Genomic DNA, 20,144 nt, shown 5'->3' on the forward strand with positions numbered 1-20,144 from the left:
CCCAACTACTACATTTCAGACTTTTTTGCTGACTATGATGATTACTCCATTTCTTTTAAAGGTTTCTTGCCCAGAGTAGTAGATACAATGGTCATCTGAATTAAATTCACCCATTCCAGTCCATTTTAGTTCACGGATTTATAAAATGTTGATGTTCACTTTGCCGTCTCCTGTTTGACCACTTCTGATTTACCTTGATTCATGGACCTAACATTCCAGGTTCCTATGCAATATTGCTCTTTACAACATCAGACTTTACTTCCACCACCAGTCATATCCACGACTGGGTGTTGTTTTCACTTTGGCTCTGTCTTTTCATTTCTCCATTCTTCTCCAGCAGCCTATTGGGCACTTATCAACCTGGGGAGTTCACCTTTCAGTGTGGCTTAGCTGGTAAAGAATCCACCTGCAATGTGGGAGACCCTGGTTTGTTTCCTGGGTCAGGAAGACCCACTGGAGAAGGGATAGGCTGCCCACTCCAATATTCTTGGGCTTTCCTGGTGGGTCAGCTGGTAAAGAATCTGCCTGCAATGTGGGAGACCTGGGTTTGATTCCTGGGTTGGGAAGATCCCCTGGAGAAGGGAAAGGCTACCCACTCCAGTATTCTGGCCAGAAGTAGGACACGACTTCGTGACTTTCACTTTCTTTTGTCCTATCCTGTTCCAAATAATATTCTACTAACAGTTATTCATCTTAGTGTACCAACCAGCAATAAAATGTTACAGAAAAATTATTGTTAGTAATGTTGATTTTACTCTAACTTATGATTTTATTTCCACTTTGTATTTCATAACAATATCCATTTCTTTTAAATTACTGTGTCTTATTTCAAAGGCATCTTTTATCATGGAAAACACATCAAGAAGTCTAAGGTGTCTGGCACTCATAACAAGAATTGGTTTCAAAGCCAGTATCTTTTTATCAATACTTGAAAATAAATGTGTGTCCCTGTAACCACTCCATATGCAATCTGAAAAATGACATAACCAGTGATGGGAAGAGGAGATGTACTTATGAGAGCTAAACATTTGAAATATAAATATTATTTAAGAGGCCTCACAAGTAAGGTGAACATTTCTAAAGCTCCTGGAGCAATTAGTCTTACAAACCACTGGACTGATGAAAAACTGAAATAGTGCACATTCCAAAATTTTGTGAACTTCTGTATCTCGCAAATGATGAATGGAAGTCATAACAGGGGTTTTAAAGTAGAAATTTTTGGCAACTGTGCTTCATGTGGTGGATTAAAATTTTTATTTTAACCATTATAATCAACATGATATTTTAAGGACCAAACAGCACAATGTGTTAAAACTTTTCACAAACTATGAGATTCTACCTGTGAAAAGCATGAAAGTTTCTGCTCAGTCATTTCCAACTCTACAACACCATGGACTGTAGCCCATCAAACTCTTCTGTTCATGGGATTCTCCGGACAAGAATACTGGAATCAGTTGCCATTCCCTTCTCCAAGGTAACTTCCTGACCCAGGGATTGAACTCTGGTCCTCCTATATTTCAGGCAGATTCTTTATAGTCTGAGCCACCAGGGAAGCCCAAGATTCTACCTAAACAGCGTTAATTACAATTAACACTTTTTGTAACATTTTGCTGATGAGCACAAAAGCACAAGACAGAAATAATCTTTTAAATCCTTCATTTAATTTAAAATGATCCAAAAATGTTAGTGCACAGGAATATGTTACCTAGTAATATTTTCCATATGTATGCATTAGTACAACTTATGAAAAGGAATCCTAAAGGAAATTAATCCTGAATGTTCATTGGAAGGACGGATGCTGAAGCTTCAATACTTTGGCCACCTGATGCGAAGAGCTGACTCATTAGAAAAGACCTTAATGCTGAGAAATATTGAGGGCAGAGGAGGAGAAGGGGACGACAGAGGATGAGATGGTTGGATGGCATCACTGACTCAATGGACATGAGGTTGACCAAGCCCCGGGAGATGGTGAAGGACAGGGAAGCCTGCGAGCTGCAGTCCATAGGGTTGCAAAGAGTAGGACATGACTGAGGGACTGAAAAACATGAAAAGCAAGTCAAATTATTTTCCAAGATTTTGTCACACATCAGAAAGTATTGTCAATTTTTAGCTTTTTCTAATGTAAGTAATTTTCTTATAGAAGTATTTTAATGAAATTTATTCAGTAAATAAACCATCAGTTCAGTTCAGTCTCTCAGTCGTGTCCAACTCTGTGACCCCATGAATCACAGCACGCCAGGCCTCCCTGTCCATCACCAGCTCCCGGAGTTCACTCAAACTCATGTCCATCAAGTTGGTGATGCCATCCAGCCATCTCATCCTCTGTCATCCCCTTCTCCTCCTGCCCCCAATCCCTCCCAGCATCAGGCTCTTTTCCAATGAGTCAACTCTTCGCATAAGGTGGCCAAAGTATTGGAGTTTCAGCTTCAGCATAAGTCCTTCCAATGAACACCCAGGACTGATGGATGGACTTTAGGATGGACTGGTTGGATCTCCTTGCAGTCCAAGGGACTCTCAAGAGTCTTCTCCAGCACCACAGTTCAAAAGCATCAATTCTTTGGCACTCAGCCTTCTTCACAGTCCAACTTTCACATCCATACATGACCACAGGAAAAACCATAGCCTTGACTAGATGGACCTTTGTTGGCAAAGTAATGTCTCTGCTTTTGAATATGCTATCTAGGTTGGTCATAACTTTCCTTCCAAGGAATAAGTGTCTTTTAATTTCATGGCTGCAATCACCATCTGCAGTGATTTTGGAGCCCCCCAAAATAAAGTCTGACACTCCACTGTTTCCCCATCTATTTCCCATGAAGTGATGGGCCCAGATGCCATGATCTTCGTTTTCTGAATGTTGAGCTTTAAGCCAACTTTTTCACTCTCCTCTTTCACTTTCATCAAGAGGCTTTTTAGTTCCTCTTCATTTTCTGCCATAAGGGTGGTGTCATCTGTTATCTGAGGTTATTGATATTTCTCCCGGCAGTCTTGATTCCAGCTTGTGCTTCTTCCAGCTCAGCGTTTCTCATGATGTACCCTGCATATAAGTTAAATAAACAGGGTGACAATATACAGCCTTGACGTATTCCTTTTCCTATTTGGAACGAGTCTGTTGTTCCATGTCCAGCTCTAACTATTGCTTCCTGACCTGCATATAGATTTCTCAAGAGGCAGGTCAGGTGGTCTGGTATTCCCATCTCTTTCAGAAACAAACCATATACAAACATCAGTTACCTAAAATATGAAACATCTTATTACTTCTTTAGGTATGTTTATTATGGAATATTGGATAACATTAAAATAGTAAAATGAAAGTATCCATATTCCTAGTACCTAAAAACTGTTCATGTTTAGGTATGTTTGCTCCCAGTGTTGTGTATGTGCACATGCATTCAATATTCTTGGGATCATATTATATTTAGTTTGGTGTACAGGTATTTTTCTCCCATTTGGCACAAATTTGGACTTTCTTCCAGGCTATTAATAACTTTCATAAATGTCATTTTTAACCTGGCCATAGTAATTGTTAACTGAATGCATGTACCCAAATTTACACATTAGACACTTTTTAAAAACTTTCAAAAAAAACCTCTCTGGAAAAATGTATCTTATATTTAGGGTAATTTCCTTAGGACAGATTTTGAAAAACAAACTCATCACTGTTTTAAAGAGAATCTTAGCAGACATCAAGAAATGTCATCAAGAAAAGACAAAAATTCTCAATAGCTTAATTGTTTCTCATTTATAGCAACTCCTTAGAATAACATAAGAGTGGGTAAAATCCTTCAAGTAAACAGCCGTATCAAAGGGGCCTTGCCCTTTTCAAATGAAGGCAAAATTTACTTTAGAAGAAAAAAATTGGGATAAAGAAAGGGATGTATTTATGTTGCTGGTGTCAAGATTCTGTCCAGATCTTGTCCTTCCTATCTAGAGTCCCTTTACTTTCCCTGGATTTGGAGTCAAGGGCTGTCATCACTCAAAGCATGTCTAGTTTAGGGAGAAGAGTCTAGTTGTGTGGTTAGGGTTTCAATAGCTGCCTTGTGATTTTTACTCTTTAGATCAAAGGAACTTAAATTATTGAAAAACCAGGAAAAAGGAGGCCATTTTGAACATCTAAATTATGATGAAATTTCGTAATATTTTACACTGTGACTCTACTAAATGAAGGTGAAATCTATAAAAAAAATTAAAAACTTTAATTTAGAAAAGCAATATGCAGAATTTAGATGCTTCCTTTACACTTAAAGACAGTATAACACAAAGGAAAGTTGAAAAGGAGTAATGTCTTAAATTTTCCACATAAACTCTTTTACTTAGAGCCACTTAAACTCTCTATTTAATTTCATGTCAAATAGAAACAATAACACCCACTTGAGCCTTACTAATGTTATAATTTTGTTAAATCAAATAAGATAATGTGTAAGGACATTCTTCATTACAGGGATGAATACAATCATTGCCATCATATTCTATTCAAATATTCTTTTAAGTATGTAAAGCTTTAAAAGCGGAAGGCATCACCCAATGTCAATGCACAGATGCAAACAGAATGGATTGAGATTTTTAATTTAAGCAGAGCTAGGTTTTTGTCAAGTGGTATGAGGGAAAAAAAGAGCATGAAGAGAGTTAAGGAGAAATGCAAGGCACTATTATGATGATAATAACAACAGACTGCAGAAAAGAGGATAAAAATATAGATTAAGGTTAAGGGCATAGTAGAGACAGAGAGGACAGAGATCCCAGTGGCATGTAAACTGTTGAAGTGGAGATAATGGAGGGAGTGAGTTCAGGAGAGAAGGTTGAAGAGTACTGCAACTGAACTGAGACTATGAAAAGGTATTAGCAATGACAAGGCCTAGTGTATGAACACAGGTGTAAGTGGCTCATAGGGTGAAAGATAAGACTATTGGCAGAGCGAGAGCTTGAAAATGGGAGGCCAGATAGATCATCCATGTGGATACTGAAAGCACAAAAACTACCACAGCAGTCGTGTCCAACTCTTTGGGACCCTCTGAACTGTATCCTGCCTGGGTGCGTATAAGATTCTCCAAGCAAGAATACTGGGGCAGGAAGCCAGTCTCTTCTCCATGGGATCTTTCCGACCTAGGGAGCAAACCTGCATCTCCTGCATTTCAGGTGGATTCTTTACCAGCTGAGCCACCAGGGAAGCCCAGTAACAGAGGTAATTAAAATAAATCATAGGGATACCAGAGTGGTCAGACTAGCAGTGCCAACACAACTTGAGTACTTGAAAGAAATACAAATTCTAAAGTCTCATCCAGACCTATTGGGACTTCCTAGGTGGTGTGAGATTTGATGATTTTGAACTATGGTGTTGGAGAAGAGTCTTGAGAGTCCCTTGTACTGCAAGGAGGTCCAACCAGTCCATTCTGAAGGAGATCAGCCCTGGGATTTCTTTGGAAGGAATGATGCTAAAGCTGAAACTGCAGTACTTTGGCCACCTCATGTGAAGAGTTGACTCATTGGAAAAGACTCTGATGCTGGGAGGGATTGGGGGCAGGAGGAGAAGGGGACGACAGAGGATGAGATGGCTGGATGGCATCACTGACTCGATAGACTTGAGTCTCAGTGAACTCCGGGAGTTGGTGATGGACAGGGAGGCCTGGCGTGCTGTGGGTTCATGGGGTCACAAAGAGTCGGACACGACTGAGCGACTGAACTGACTGACTGACTGAGGTGGTGCGAGTGGTAAAGAAACAGCCTGCCGTTGCAGGAGAGGCAATAGACCTGTTGGATCCCTGGGTGGGGAAGATACCCTGGAAGAGGGCAGGGCAACCTATTCCAGTATTCTTGCCTAGAGAATCCCACGGACAGAGTAACCTGGTGGGCTACAGTCCACAGGGTCCTAAAGAGTCAGACAGGACTGAAGTGACTAAGCGCAGGTATATCCAGATCTATTAAACCAAGAAACCAGTGGATGGTGCTTCAGGTGCTGTAGGATGAAGTCTGAGAACTTATAGGGTTGGCACGAAAAATGGAAGAGTTAACTGCTTGCAAATAAAGATTTCAAAGAGGTAGCATTTAAACTACACCAGAAGTTATCGCAAGGTTAAGCAGAGAGGGCTTAAAATTAAAGAGAGCAGCATTTGTAAAGAAAAGCTTGACTCATGAAAATACTTCAGGTGAACTCCAGATAAAATTATGTAAAAGTGAAAAATATTTTCTAATATTAGAAAATCAAGCCCTGCTAAGAAGGCATTGGTTCTTTAAGAAGCCTGATAAAACATGACAAACTTCCTTCTATTCATCTACTTTTTCGTTCATTGGTCTTAGGCTCAGTAGAGAGTGAAAGCTGGGACAGTAAGCTTTCAAGTGACTGCCTTGGCATACCAGCATTTCCCACAAATTTCCAACATCTTTATGGCACACTGGAGAAATGACTTCCAACAGCTACTTAAGGGGAAACCCGCAACCCTCCCCGTCTGTGACGTCATGGAACGCCCACCAAGGGTGTGTTCCACCAACATCCGGGCGCCAAGGGGCGGGTTTGCGCGCCCCTAACGTCACTACCGGGCGCCGGGCGCGCTCTGTGGCGGCAGATTCAAACGTTCGGGCCGGGGTCTCGGGGCCTGTGGGAGCGTCTGAGTCGGGGTTCTTGGTGTACTCGCTGGCGTGAGCTTCAGTGCGGCGCAAGGAAGACCCGGGAAGTTGAGGCGGCTGCTGCCAAAACCCGAGGGTGAGAATGGCGCTCTCTACCACGGTCTCGCAGAGGAAGATGATAAGGCGCAAGGCTCCTCGCGGCTTTCTAAAGCGCGTTTTCAAACGACAGAAGCCTCACCTTCGTTTGGAGACGAGTAGCGACCTACTGGTGAGATTTTGTCCCTTCATAGACTGGCAGTGGGGCGGGGATAGATCAGGGAAATAAACCCCCCAGCCTGTATTTCGCCGCCCCTCCAGCCAGTCTGCTAAAGCTCCAGTACTTTGACCACCCGATGCGAAGAGTCCACTCATTGGTAAAGACTCTGATGCTGGGAAAGACTGAGAGCAAGAGGAGAAGAGGGCAACAGAGGATGAGATGGTTGGCTGGCATCACTGACTCAATAGACATGAGCTGGAGCAAACTCAGGGAGAATAAGGAAGGACAGGGAAGCCTGGTGTGCTGCAGTTCATGGGGTCGAACATGACTTAGCGACTGAATAGTAACAGCCAGTCTAGCTCTTTTGAGGCCTAGGTTTGAGGCATTCGCAGCAAAACCTGGGCCTGTTAGTATTCCTGACGCTAAGTTGTTTTGGGGCCCGCTGAAATGTAGATATCCTGACCTTTTTTTTTTTTTTTTAACGGAATCCTTTTAGCCACATCAGTTTAAGGAATAAACTAACTGCTTTTAGTTTTTAAATATCACTTTTTAGGAGCACAGTCTGATACTTACACTGTGCTTAGTGATATTTGTGAAGGTTCGAAGATAGTTTTTTAAAAATAGATTTTGAAATTCAGGGTGGGTTACTTTCATGTAACTACTGTAAAAGGCATTACTGACATGCTTTTCTAAAGTGCATTTCTCCTGGTCTTCTTTCCTTCACCTTCTTTTTACGTTATTAAATACATTGCCGTTTCTTCCGCTTCAGTTTACTTACTAAAGAACATTGATCCAAAAGTTTGTAAGTAGTATGCTCCCAAGTGTGAATTCGTTTTCCTAGACAGGGAGAACACCTATTAATTTAGTTTTCAAGCCAACCTTAAAAATTTTACCTGACTCATAGTAACTACTACATAATGCTCACCTAATAAAAAATGCTCACATTCAAACCACTCTAATATTTCTGTTTTGAAATAAATGGAGGGCTTTTATGTTGAATGCCTGGAATATATTATCCCTCTAACAGAATAAACACTTGCCCTGGGTTTGTACCATAGGAGGCATCTCCTGTGGTTTGTTATAAGAGCTCTTGGAGTAAAGGAACCACTACAGGTGGGCACCTAATTTCCAGATCAAGGATAAAGAAGTGTGGATAATAGGGATATATGACATGGAGAGTGTCTTCGGAATGCAATAATTTGTTCCTAAGCTACATTGTTTTTTTTCTCCCTCACCTCCCCATCTCTTTTCTCTGTAGCCTCTGCTAGTTCTCTACTGCCGCCTGTGATTTTAGGATTTCTATTTTTGCTAGATTACTATAGAATTGTCCTCACTTTTCCTTTCTCTGAAGCCAGAACTACTTTTTAAATTTTGTTTCTTATAAAAGTGGCCTTTCTAATATCTCCTGTCCTTCTTTTTGGTTCCTTGCTTAGACTCTGTATGAAAAGACAATACATACTGTTTTATTACCTTCCTTCCCCGAAGGTAGTGATTGAGGTGACACAAGTGAGCTGTATTAAAGTGAAATTGATTTTTCAAAAGAATTTTAAGTTATTAATTGTGAAGTTTCCACTGGTATTGGGGTTCTAAATGGAGGGGAAGGAGATTACAAGTTGGTGCAAATTTTTGGCCAGAAATTTCTCAAGTAGTCAGATTCCTCCCACATTCACACTTGCCTGCCTCAAAGTGACCCATGGACAGGTGGGTTCTGTTGTGGAGTCAGATCCAGGTGGTACAGGAAAGGATGGGAGGTGAAATTCTAAGCATTTGCAGTGGTAGGGGAAAGGAAGTTCTTTTGGCCACTGTCTATCCCTAGATTGTATGCTTATCTTTGGCTTTGGTTATTTCTCCTTCACAGTCTTATGTATGTCATGCATCACTCTGGTTTCTTTACTTAGGGTTTTCTGCTTACCATTGGCACTTAATAATCTTACCCAGCAGGTGTCCCACATCATCCATAAACTTCTCTACAATTGAGGCAATCTGTTTGTATTTCTTTTTCTCTAAATGTTGATAGCCATAGAGTTTACATCATACAGCTTAGCTATTGGGACCCTGACAGTGTTCTCTTAAGAGTTTCGTGTGTCAATGTTGTCCCCCAGTGTGGTACACAGCTTCTTGAGGAGAAGGAACCATGCATATCTCCTTTTTGTGTCTCCCATTGTCTTTAACACAAAACTAATCTTCTCTGCTGTCTTTGCATAAGATGATGCTTCTACGTGAAGATGTCCTCATTCCACTCTGCTTGGCAAACACCAATTCTTTCAAAATTGAGTTCAGTCTTCAGATGAAGACTCAGTGAAGTCTTCATCATCTTAGAAACGATCTATCTTATCTTCCATTATCATCTACTGTCACACATTTGTCTTTAGTTTCTTATGGGTTTTGTTCTCCCATCTGACTGGGAACTTTGAATTGGGAACTTTTTGTATTCCTTGTGTTTATTCCTTGAACATTCTGAGTGTACAATTTGAGAGTGATGTAACTATATGTGGATTGATATTTCTAACATTTTATTCATAACTTCCTTGTGTTATGTTATAGTTCTCCTGCACTGGCTTTTTGTTGTTGTTTTATTTTATACCTTACTTGATTGTATGTCACCGGGCCAGTACCGGGGAGCATATGTTAATCTTAGATTGTTCAGCTTTCTTGTCGCTGAGTTAGTTTTTAGATTTATCGCTAAGGGATACTGTGCAAATATTTGAGTACTTATGGTTTATGTAAAACTCAAAAGTTCTATGAGAAAGTGGGGAAGAAGTCATGCTGGCCCAGTCTTTTAGTCAAATGGATATTTCTTTGTAAATTATCTTTTGGCTTACCTTTCAAGGAAGCTAATTTTTAAATTTTCCCAAAGTAAGTTCTTAATGGAATGGCTTACCTTTTCCAAGGTTGAATGTCTACCTGAAACCTTAAAATTTGCTTTTTTATGACCATTTTAATTTAAACTTTAGTGCACTTGAGTGGCACCAGTTAACTGTTTTATGACAGAGAAATAGGTTGTTTTTAAAAAAAATTCTGATGTTAAAAAAAAGTAGTATTAATTCAGTGTCTATGTTTCATGCCCATGAAGAGTAAAAGACTCAAGTCTCAAAACAGAATGTGGTTTATTTGGGATTGCCTAAAAATTTTGTTTTGCCTAATTTGGGGAGATATGGATGGATTTTTTGCTCATGCAGTGATAATTATTGACTGCTTAACTGCATATTGGGCCACAGGCTAAAGTTCACTGGGATACAATGTCTGGGAAGGTAGACATGGTTTTGCCCTTACATTGAAGAAGAGAGGTGAGAGATTGCTGCCTAATGTATGTGTATGTACAGTTATAAGAAGTTTGGGGTACCATAGATCCATATAACCTTATGTATTGGGAGGACTTGTCCTTTCAGTATAAACCAGTAGCATGGCAGTAGGCAAAACTGTATTTGAATACTGAAAGAAATTCAGAAGGCCTAGCATAGAACTAGAAGCTGGAAAAGGTGAGATGGAATTGTAAAAACCTAGTCAAATGGGGTTTAGCATTAAGGAATTGGGAGTTTATCCTGAGGGTATCTGGAAGCTATTTAGGTTTAGAAGTAGAGAATGAAGATTAATGGAGGAAACTGCCATATTATGGAATGTTTTTGTTGCAGAAGGAAATGGTATATCATAGGAAGTTTAAACATATTTTGAATGACATGGTATAGTGTAAAGAATCAATTGGGTGATTTACCTCAGAGTTCTTATGATAAAGAAGACCAAAAGAATATCTCCTTCCAAAGGTTCTCTATTATGTTCAGTTTAAATCCCCTACTATACTTTCCCCAGTTATCACTAAAACATTCCTAAACATAACAATCCACTAAAGATTTATGCTGTATAATAATAATAAGTAATAATTGAAAGGACCACATTACCTAGTTATTTAGCATTTAGTGAACTGTGGGGGAAGAGTTAAGTGTTGTGTATTAATTGATCTCACTACAAAGAATGTGTAAAAGTGAAAGAAAGTGTTAGTTGCCCAGTTTTGTCTGACTCTTTGCCATGCCATGGACCATAGCCCGCCGGGCTCCTCTGTTCATGGAGTTCTCCAGGCAAGAATATTGGCGTGGGCTGCTGTTCCCTTCTCCAGGGGATCTTCCCAACCCAGAAATCTAATCCAGGCTTCCTTCATTGTAGGTGGATTTGTTTACCAACTGAGCTACCAGGGAAGCCCAAAGAATGTGTACCATTAAGTAAATGACCAAAGAAGTTATATGTTAAAGATACTGTTTAATTGGACCTGAATTGGTAGTGCCTTCAGGCACCTGGCAGAAACAAAGGATGGAGTATTACCAATAACTTAAATACAAGAGCACTAGACTCGATACTAGTGGAGAATTGAAATAGGACAGCAGCTCACTTTAGTCTTGCTTTTTTTTTTTAAGAGTTTTATTTGGTGGGAATTTTTAGGATACATTCTCACTTACTTAGGTTTTGTGCTCTACTTTAACTGTTTTCAAGGTATATGCATATAGAATGAGTAGCACTTTTTGATTGACTAGTGTGAACTTTGAGTAATATATTTAGCAAAATGTACACATTCAAATAGTGAGGTTAAATAAAGATACATATATATACACACATATCTTATGATACATATATATTTTACATTTATGTAGAAGTTGTTTCTGTAAGAATATGCAAGAAACTGGCAATCAGAGTTGACTGCGGAATGATGTTGAAGAGAGGTTTACTTTTGTCAGTTTATCTTTATAGATTTTTTGCTTTATATGTTAATTTTGAGATAACTGTAGGTTCACAAGAAGTGGCAAAAATAGTACAGAATTCCCATTCGTTTTCTACAGCTTCCCACAATGCTAATATATAACTCTAGTTCTTTGTGCAGTTTTGAATTTTGTATTCTCTGCTTATTTTATCTAGTTTAAGGCTATTTTAATAGAAATTTTAAAATTATTAATAGTAGATATGATTATTCTCATGTTGTTGTATAACAAGTAACTTGACCTGTGTATCTACTCTTTTCAATTGAATAAACTTTTAAAATTTCAATTATTAAATTTTTTTTGATTAGACATTTTAAATTAAATATCTTCTTAAAAAATTTTATACCTTGGATTGTAGAATGAGAGATGATTAGCCTTAAATACAGTAGTTGATATGTTTTTCTTAGAGGGGATTTTAAATTACATTGGAAACTTTAGTTGAAATGGAAAACAGAAATATTTGTTCTTATTAAAGTCCTACCTAAGTTTTGATATAATGATCCTTTAGAGTAGTACTATTGTCTATGGCCATTGGTCAGCTTTACACCTTCTTGTTTCCTGTATTGTAGTAGCTAAGTCTCTTTTTTATGAAATTTTAAGATGGACCTTTATTAAACTGAATTCTGTGTTACCTTAAATAAAAGTCAAGTGATTGAATCACAGTAGTAAATAGTGCAGCATTAAAATTTGGGATCTTCTTTTTAGAAGTCATTATTTCAAAATATCAATGTTTGAGTTTTAAAAATTGTTTTGAATTTTCTCTTTTACAGGTGCATCTGAACTGTTTACTCTTTGTTCATCGATTAGCAGAAGAGTCACGGATAAATGCTTGTGGGAGTAAGTGTGGAGTCATTAAAAAGGAGCATGTACTGGCTGCAGCAAAGGTGAGATCTGAAATTCTTCTCTTGAGCACAGTTACCTTAGAACACCACCTAGTTCGTCACCTCTGCCCGATTTAGATTCCTTATTCAGTTTCCTTGACTGAGTTGATGCTTAGCTTTTCATGAGTTTTAATTACAGAGTTAGATTTTCTTTATTATGTATAGTATGGATTTCTGATGGAAAGATTCATGGCCATTGCTTTATTGCTTTAGAGGAAAATGAATGTTTGACTGCTAATCTGTGTGATTTGTAGTAACATTATTACCTTAAAATTTATGAAAACTTTTCTTCTTGACCATTTTAAGTTTACCTAATTATTTTTCTAAATTTGTTTTGAATTGAGTGACTTCTAAATCAAATTGCTTACATAAGCAGAGAAGATTGCTTCTTAGTGATACTTCTATATAATATAGAGTGTGATAACTTAAGGCAGAATTTTTTTCCATATATGTCCCCAAGATTATTTTCACTTAAATGTTCCCAAGATTATTTTCACTCGATGTTAATAGATGCCCCAACAGGAAAGGCTTTAGGGTCAAATAAGTTGATATAACCTAATATATTATACCTCCCTGAATAGTTACAATGTTATGTATAGAAAGCTCATTTCTGTGAGAATATGCAAGAAATTGGCACATGGTTCACTGGGGGATGATGTGAGAGAGAGACTTATTTTTTATAGTTTACTTCTTTATAAGTATTTTTTATTTAACATTTAAATATTTTGAACTAATTATAGACCCATGAAAGGTACAAAAATACTATACTGTTTCCACTGTACCTTTTATCCAGCTTCCCACAATGTAAACATTTTTATATAACTATAGTTATGTAAAGTTATGAGAAGTTATCTTATATATAGTTATAATATATAGTTATATATTTAGTTATCAAAAGTTATGAGAAATACACCAGTGATTTGTTGAACTCTGTTTAACTTACCTTTTTGTAAATTTGGGTGTATAATGTACTTAGAATTTTGTAAATGAATTTGAGTACATAGTATTTTATTTTGCAGTCTACATCTTGTAGAACAGAGAAGTACTGGCCTAGGGTATAAATCTATTTGATGACTCACGTGAGAGTCTAGAAATGGCATGCCCTGGCATTTTTTAAGGGGCTTTAAATTCTCTTACAATTATAAACATTTCAACTAGTTTCTGGACTGTTAAAGTCAATGTAAGTGTTTTCTGCAGGTAAAGCAGGGCTTAAGAACATGAGGAGTCTATGTGTGTATCTTAAATTTAGGATTGGTTTGCTTTTATTAGTGAATTATAAGTAGGCTTACCTAAAAGAAGGTAAGTTCTTTAAAAGAATTTTTTTTGTATATATATATTCTGGTCTCTAGTGTTCTTTGTCCTTTACAACTTAAGATTTCATTTTGTTTACTTTTTCTTCGGGGCTTCGTGTTGTGAAAATTATCTACGTAACAAGCTTTTCAGCTTGAGATGACTGGCCTTGGTCTCTGATATAATTCCACCCTAAATAGAGGAAATTTGGTGTTTGGATGAATTTGTATTGCTTTATGGTTGTTACATTCCTGGTTTATAATAGGATTTTCAGGTTTTAGAACATATCTTAAATCCCCGAATTACCGAATTTTCTATAAACCTGAAGTTGGGAGCCATTAATCTGGATACTTTTGGCACAATTGAAGAAATTCACATCTAGAAGTGACTATTATAAAACTAGATTTTGAGAATCTAGGCATGTTTCATATTCTCTGAGAGAATTAGACTATTTTAGAGACGTCTAAGACAATTTATAAGGCAAAAGATTCCCTAATCACATTCCAAATTGGGTTTTTATGGATTCAGAGACTTGTATATTATACACATAGGACTTTTAAACTTTTTGTTGAGTAATTGTGTTTTATTTGCCCTAAGTATAATGTAAATCTTCATTTTCTCCCCCTCACAGGTAATTCTAAAGAAGAGCAGAGGTTAGAAGTCAAAGAACACATATTTGAAAATTGTATGATGTATTATTTTAGGTGGTAACAGATCATAAAAGCACTTTTTATAAAGTAGTTAATATTGTGTATTAAAATATTGGCTAGTTGAAGGATGTGTGTATTTGTATGTTTTTTGCTGGTATTGAAATATCTTAAACATGTAGAACTATATAATCTTTGTTTTTGAGGAATTATTTCAAGTTCATCCTACTTCCCTTTTGTTGGTATTGCAAATGTTTTACATATCAAAAATGAAATCTTAGTGTATGAAGTAGCTTGAAGAGATGTATTTCTTAGAATTAAGTTTATAAGTATTTAGACGTACTCACTGTTAATTAGGGAATCAATTTAATCTCTGAAGGAAGACAATGTACAGTCAAATTTAGATACATTTTAAATATTTTAACTGTTTAATACCTTTGCATAAGCAAAGCATTCTGCTTTTATATTAGGCCAATAGTATACTGAAATAATTTGACTGTAAACACCAGCAGAGTGTTTTTAAAACCTATTTCTCTTCAAAACCAAAAAAATAAAATTACAGAGCAAACGGACTGATTTTCTTAAGTCACACATTTAATAGATGGGTGTCTGTTCCCCCAAGAAATCTTTTATTTATTGCATATCATCTGATAGTTGTGTTTTTTACGTTTTGTTTTTAAATAATTATACATTGCAATGTGAAGTTGCAAAGGTAGTACAGAGAAGTCCCCTTGTACTCCATACCCAGTTTTATCCCAATGTAAATAATTAGAGTACAGTATCAAAACCAGGAATTTGACTTAGTACAATATGTGTATAATTTTGTACCATTTTAGTACGTTTGCAGATTTATGTAATCACCACTCCTATCAAGATATAGAACTATTTCATCACCACAAAGTTCTCTGTCATGCTTTTCTTTTATAAATTACACCCAGCTCCCCACAACCACTGCACATACAACCCCCCTCATACCCCTACCATCTCTAAGCCCTGGCAACCACTAATCTGTTCTCCATCTCTATGGTTTAGCCATTGTAATGGAATCATACAGGTTTTGACTTTGGGAAATTTGTTTTTTTCAGTTGTCTTAACTTTCTTGATCCTCCAAGTTGTTGCGTATAGCAGTTTGTTCCTTTTTTATTACTGAGTCATCCTATTCCCTGGTATTTATGTACCATAGTTTGTATAGCTATTTACTCATTAGGAATATTTTGATTATTTCTAGTTTTTTTTTTGGTTATCATAAATAAAGCTGTTACGAACAATTGTGTACCAGCTTTTATGCAATTTTAATTTCACTGGGATAAACGCCCAGGAGTATGATTGCTACTGGGTTGAATGGTAAGTATATGTTTCAGTTCAGGTCAGTCAGTTGTGTCTGACTCTTTGCAACCCAATGGGCATACCAGGCCTCCCTGTCCATCACCAACTCCTGGAGCTTGCTCACACTCATGTCCATTGACTTGGTGATGCCATCCAAACGTCATATCCTCTGTCATCCCCGTCTCTTCCTGCCTTCAGTCTTTCCCAGCATCAGGGTCTTTTCAAATGAGTCAGTTCTTCACAAGTATTGGAGTTTCAGCTTCAGCATCAGTCCTTCCAATGAATATTCAGGACTGATTTCCTTTAGGATTGACTGGTTTGACCTCCTTGCAAACCAAGGGACTCTCAAAAGTCTTCTCCAACACCATAATTCAAAAGCTTTCTTTATAGTCCAGTTCTCACATCCATACATGACTACTGGAAAAACCATAACTTAGACTAGACAGACCTTTGTTGACAAAGTAATGTCTCTGCTTTTTAATATGCTGTCTAGGTTGGTGATAACTTTTCTTCCAAGGAGCAAGTGTCTTTTAATTTCATGGCTGCAGTCACCATCTGCAGTGATTTTGGAGCCCAAGAAAATAAAGTTTGTCACTGTTTCTATTGTTTCCCCATCTGTTTGCCATGAAGTGATGGGACTAGATGCCGTGATCCTAGTTTTTTGAATGTTGAGTTTTAAGCCAACTTTTTCACTCTCCTCTTTCACTTTCATCAAGAGGCTCTTCAGTTCCTCGTCACTTTGTGCCATAAGGGTGGTGTCATCTGTTATCTGAGGTTATTGATATTTCTCCCAGCAATCTTGATTCCAGCTTGTGCTTAATCCAGCCTGGCATTTCACATGATGTACTCTTCATATAAGTTAAATAAACGGTGACAGTATACAGCCTTGACGTACTCCTTTCCCAATTTGGAACCAGTCTATTGTTCCATGTCCGGTTCTAACTGTTCTTGATCTGCATATAGATTTCTCAGGAGGCAGGTAAGGCAGTCTGGTATTCCCATCTCTTGAAGAATTTTCCATAGTTTGTTGTGATCTACACAGTCAAAGGCCTCAGTGTAATAAAGCAGAAGTAGATGTTTTTCTGGAATTCTCTTGCTTTTTCTACAGTAAATGTTTTTAAAAAAGAAATGGCCAAATTATTTTCCAGAGTGGCTGTACCATTTTGTATTCCCATTAGCAGATTGTGAGGTGGTAATGTTTTCCTTATTCTCATGAACACTTGATAGTTATTTTTTACTTTAGCTGTTCTGATAGGAATGTTTCATCATGTTTTTTTTTTCCCCTTTAATCATGCTTTTTAATTTACATTTCCCTAATAGCTAATGATGTTGCACATATTTTCATATGTTTGTCATCCATATTTTATCTTCGGCAAACTGTTTCTTCATATCTGATGCCATTTTCTTGTTGGATTGTTTGTTTTTCTAATGTTAAATTTTGAGAGTTCTTTAGGCATAGGTCTTGGATCGCATATGTGGTTTCCGAATATTTTCTTCTATTCTGTAGTTTGCCTTGCATCCTTTAACAGGATCTTTGAAGATCAATGATTTTCAGTTTTGATGAAGTCCAATTTATTTTTAAATTATTTGTCATGTTATATGGTGTCATGTTTAAGAACTCTTCACCAAGCCCTACATGTTGAAGATTTTCTCCTGTATTATTTTACAAGTTTTATAGTCTGTTTTATGTTTAAATCTCTCATTCACTTGTTCCAGCACCATGTTAAGAAGACTGTCTTTCCTTTATTGAATTTCTTTACTTTTGTTACAGATCTGTCAGTCATACTTGCGTGGGCTTATTCCTAAGTTCTCCATTCCACTGATTTGTTTTAGTCTCTCAATCAGTAACATATAGCCTTTATTACTGTGGCTATATAATTCGTTTTAAAATCTGATAGAATGATTCCCTTCACTTGATTCTTTTTAAGAATTGTTTGGCTTTTCTAATCCTTTACTTTTCATATACATTTTAGAGTAATCTTGTTTGTATCTAAGAACCTTGCTGGGGTTTTGTTAGGAGTTGCATTAAATTGTGTGTTAATTTGAGGGAAGATTGACATCTTTCTATTATGTTGAGTCTTTCAAACCATGAATAAAATAATGAAATAAAAAAGGAAGTTCACTATGTCATTACTTTAGTGTAGATCTTCTGGTGACAGATTTTTGTTTCCTTCCTCTGAGAATGTCTTGATTTCCCTTCATTCTGAAGCATATTTTCACTGGATAAAGAATTTCACTGGATTATAACTTCTTTTAGCACTTGTATCACTTCCTTTTGACTTCCATAGTTTTTGATGAAAACCTGTTGTAATTTAAAATGTTTTTCTCGTGTTATAGTGCATTGTTTCTCTGGCTACTTTAAAGATCCCCCCCCCCCCATCTTTAGTATTTAGAAATTTGACTGTGATTGTGTTTTGCCATGGATTTTATTGGGTATATACTATTTGGAGGTCACCGAATCTTTGTGTTTGTTTTTTGACAAATTTGGGAACTCAGCACTGTATTTTTCCTTTGATCTTAAGTTTGTAGCTAGTCCTTTGTCTTCTCTTCTGTTTCACGCACATCCCCCCACACATGTATGTAAAATATGTTTATCTTCTTGAAAACAGAAGTTCTGAAAGACTTTGATGAAGTTACCAAGAGCTAAGTAAAATATTTTATTTTTAATAAATATTACAGAAGGGAAAAAAATCTTGAAAGTTGTCACATGAAATGATCTCATTAACTACAGTGCCAGTTTGGAATTTGTCAGAGTTTTGTAATATACCTTTGGCCCTGGTGAATGCCAGTACTGCTTTTGTGGTTAGTAGATTTGAGACTCCTAATTAATGAATCACAAGTCCATTTAGATTTGTTTTGGATATCCTCCCACCTAAAATTTTAATGGGCTTCCCTTGTGGCTTGCTAGGTAGATCAGAATTTGGTCCTGCTTGTAATTTATGTCCTGGTTTCCTCAGAGTTTTGAAGTATTACGAAAAGTGCCCAACATAGAGTTGGCTCTTGGTTTTATTTAATGATAGTATGTTGACTAAAATCAGTTTTTTTGAATTATGTAATTACAGTTTAGCACAATTTGGAAATAAAATGAGAATTCTAGGATATCCTATTATAATGATATTGCATTTCTTGAAATGTACTTAACAAAATAATTTCCCTATGAGATGAACTGAAACTTTTTTTTTCCTTTTGAAGATTGGGTCCTCCAATTGTTAAGCAGCTTTGGCTTGTTCCTTTTGATACTTGTGTTGAAAAATGCCTCAACCCTTCCCAGAATTTTTTACTTTATCCTCTATTGTACTGTCTAGTGTACATGTACTGTACATCTGGCACATGTGGAAACCTATCACCAACTTGAAAAAGGAATTTATTTTAAACATTTTTTTTAAATTTCTCTATCCAGTATGGGGCTTCCCAAGTGGCTCTGTGGTAGAGAATCTGCCTCCTAAGCAGGAGACCTGGGTTCAATCCCTGGGTCAGGAAGATCCCCTGGAGAAGGAAATGGCAACCCACTAGAGTGTTCTTGCCTAGGAAATCCCATGGACATAGAAGTCTGGTGGGCTATAGTCCATGAGGTCACAAAAGAGTCAGACACAATTTAGCAAAATTGCATCCAGTATATAGCTGACTAGGACTTCACTTCTAGTGTCCAATACATGGCTTGGAATACGTAAATCTTTTTTTGTTTTTTATTTATTTTAATTGGAGGCTAATTACTTTACAATATTGTAGTGGTTTTTGCTATACATTGACATGAATCAGCCATGGGTGTACCTGTGTTCCCTATCCTGAACCTCCCTCCCCATCCCATCCCAGTGCACCAGCGCTGAGCACCCTGTCTCATGCATCAAACCTTGACTGGCGATCTGTTTCACATATGATAATATACATGTTTCAATGTTATTCTCTCAAATCATTCCACCCTTGCATTCTCCTACAGTCTGAAAGACTGTTCTGTACATCTGTGTCTCTTTTGCTGTCTCACATAGGGTCAGCAAAAGACTCATATAGGGTCATCGTTACCATCTTTCTAAATTCCATATATATGTGTTAGTATACTGTATTGGTGTTTTTCTTTCTGACTTATTTCACTCTGTATAATAGGCTCCAGTTTCATCCACTTCATTAGAACTGATTCAAATGCATTCTTTTTAATGGCTGAGTAATATTCCTTTGTGTATATGTACCATAGCTTTCTTATCCATTTGTCTGCCGATGGATATCTAGGTTGCTTCCATGTCCTGGCTACTGTAAACAGTGCTGCGATGAACCTTGGAGTACACGTGTCTCTTTCAATTCTGGTTTCCTTGGTGTGTATGCCCAGCAGTGGGATTGGTGGGTCGTGGAACATGTGAATTCTTTAAGTGAATGTATCACATTTTATATGTTCAGACAGAATGTCTGAAGTACTGCAGATGGAGGGTCATAACATTGTATGGGAGGT

The 20,144-nt window shown here is 37.2% G+C and overlaps 1 protein-coding gene across 1 annotated transcript; it reads left to right on the forward strand.

Annotated features, from left to right (window-relative positions):
- The first annotated feature begins 6,475 nt into the window (after window positions 1–6,475).
- On the forward strand, window positions 6,476–14,505 carry CENPW (centromere protein W). Its single transcript, XM_006079562.4, has 3 exons — window positions 6,476–6,826; window positions 12,330–12,443; window positions 14,362–14,505. The coding sequence occupies exons 1-3, from the start codon at window positions 6,701–6,703 to the stop codon at window positions 14,386–14,388; spliced, it is 267 nt and encodes an 88-aa protein (XP_006079624.1). The 5' UTR covers window positions 6,476–6,700; the 3' UTR covers window positions 14,389–14,505.
- The last annotated feature ends 5,639 nt before the right edge of the window (window positions 14,506–20,144 follow it).

This window comes from Bubalus bubalis, chromosome 10, assembly GCF_019923935.1.
Source record: "Bubalus bubalis isolate 160015118507 breed Murrah chromosome 10, NDDB_SH_1, whole genome shotgun sequence".
NCBI lineage: Eukaryota > Metazoa > Chordata > Mammalia > Artiodactyla > Bovidae > Bubalus > Bubalus bubalis.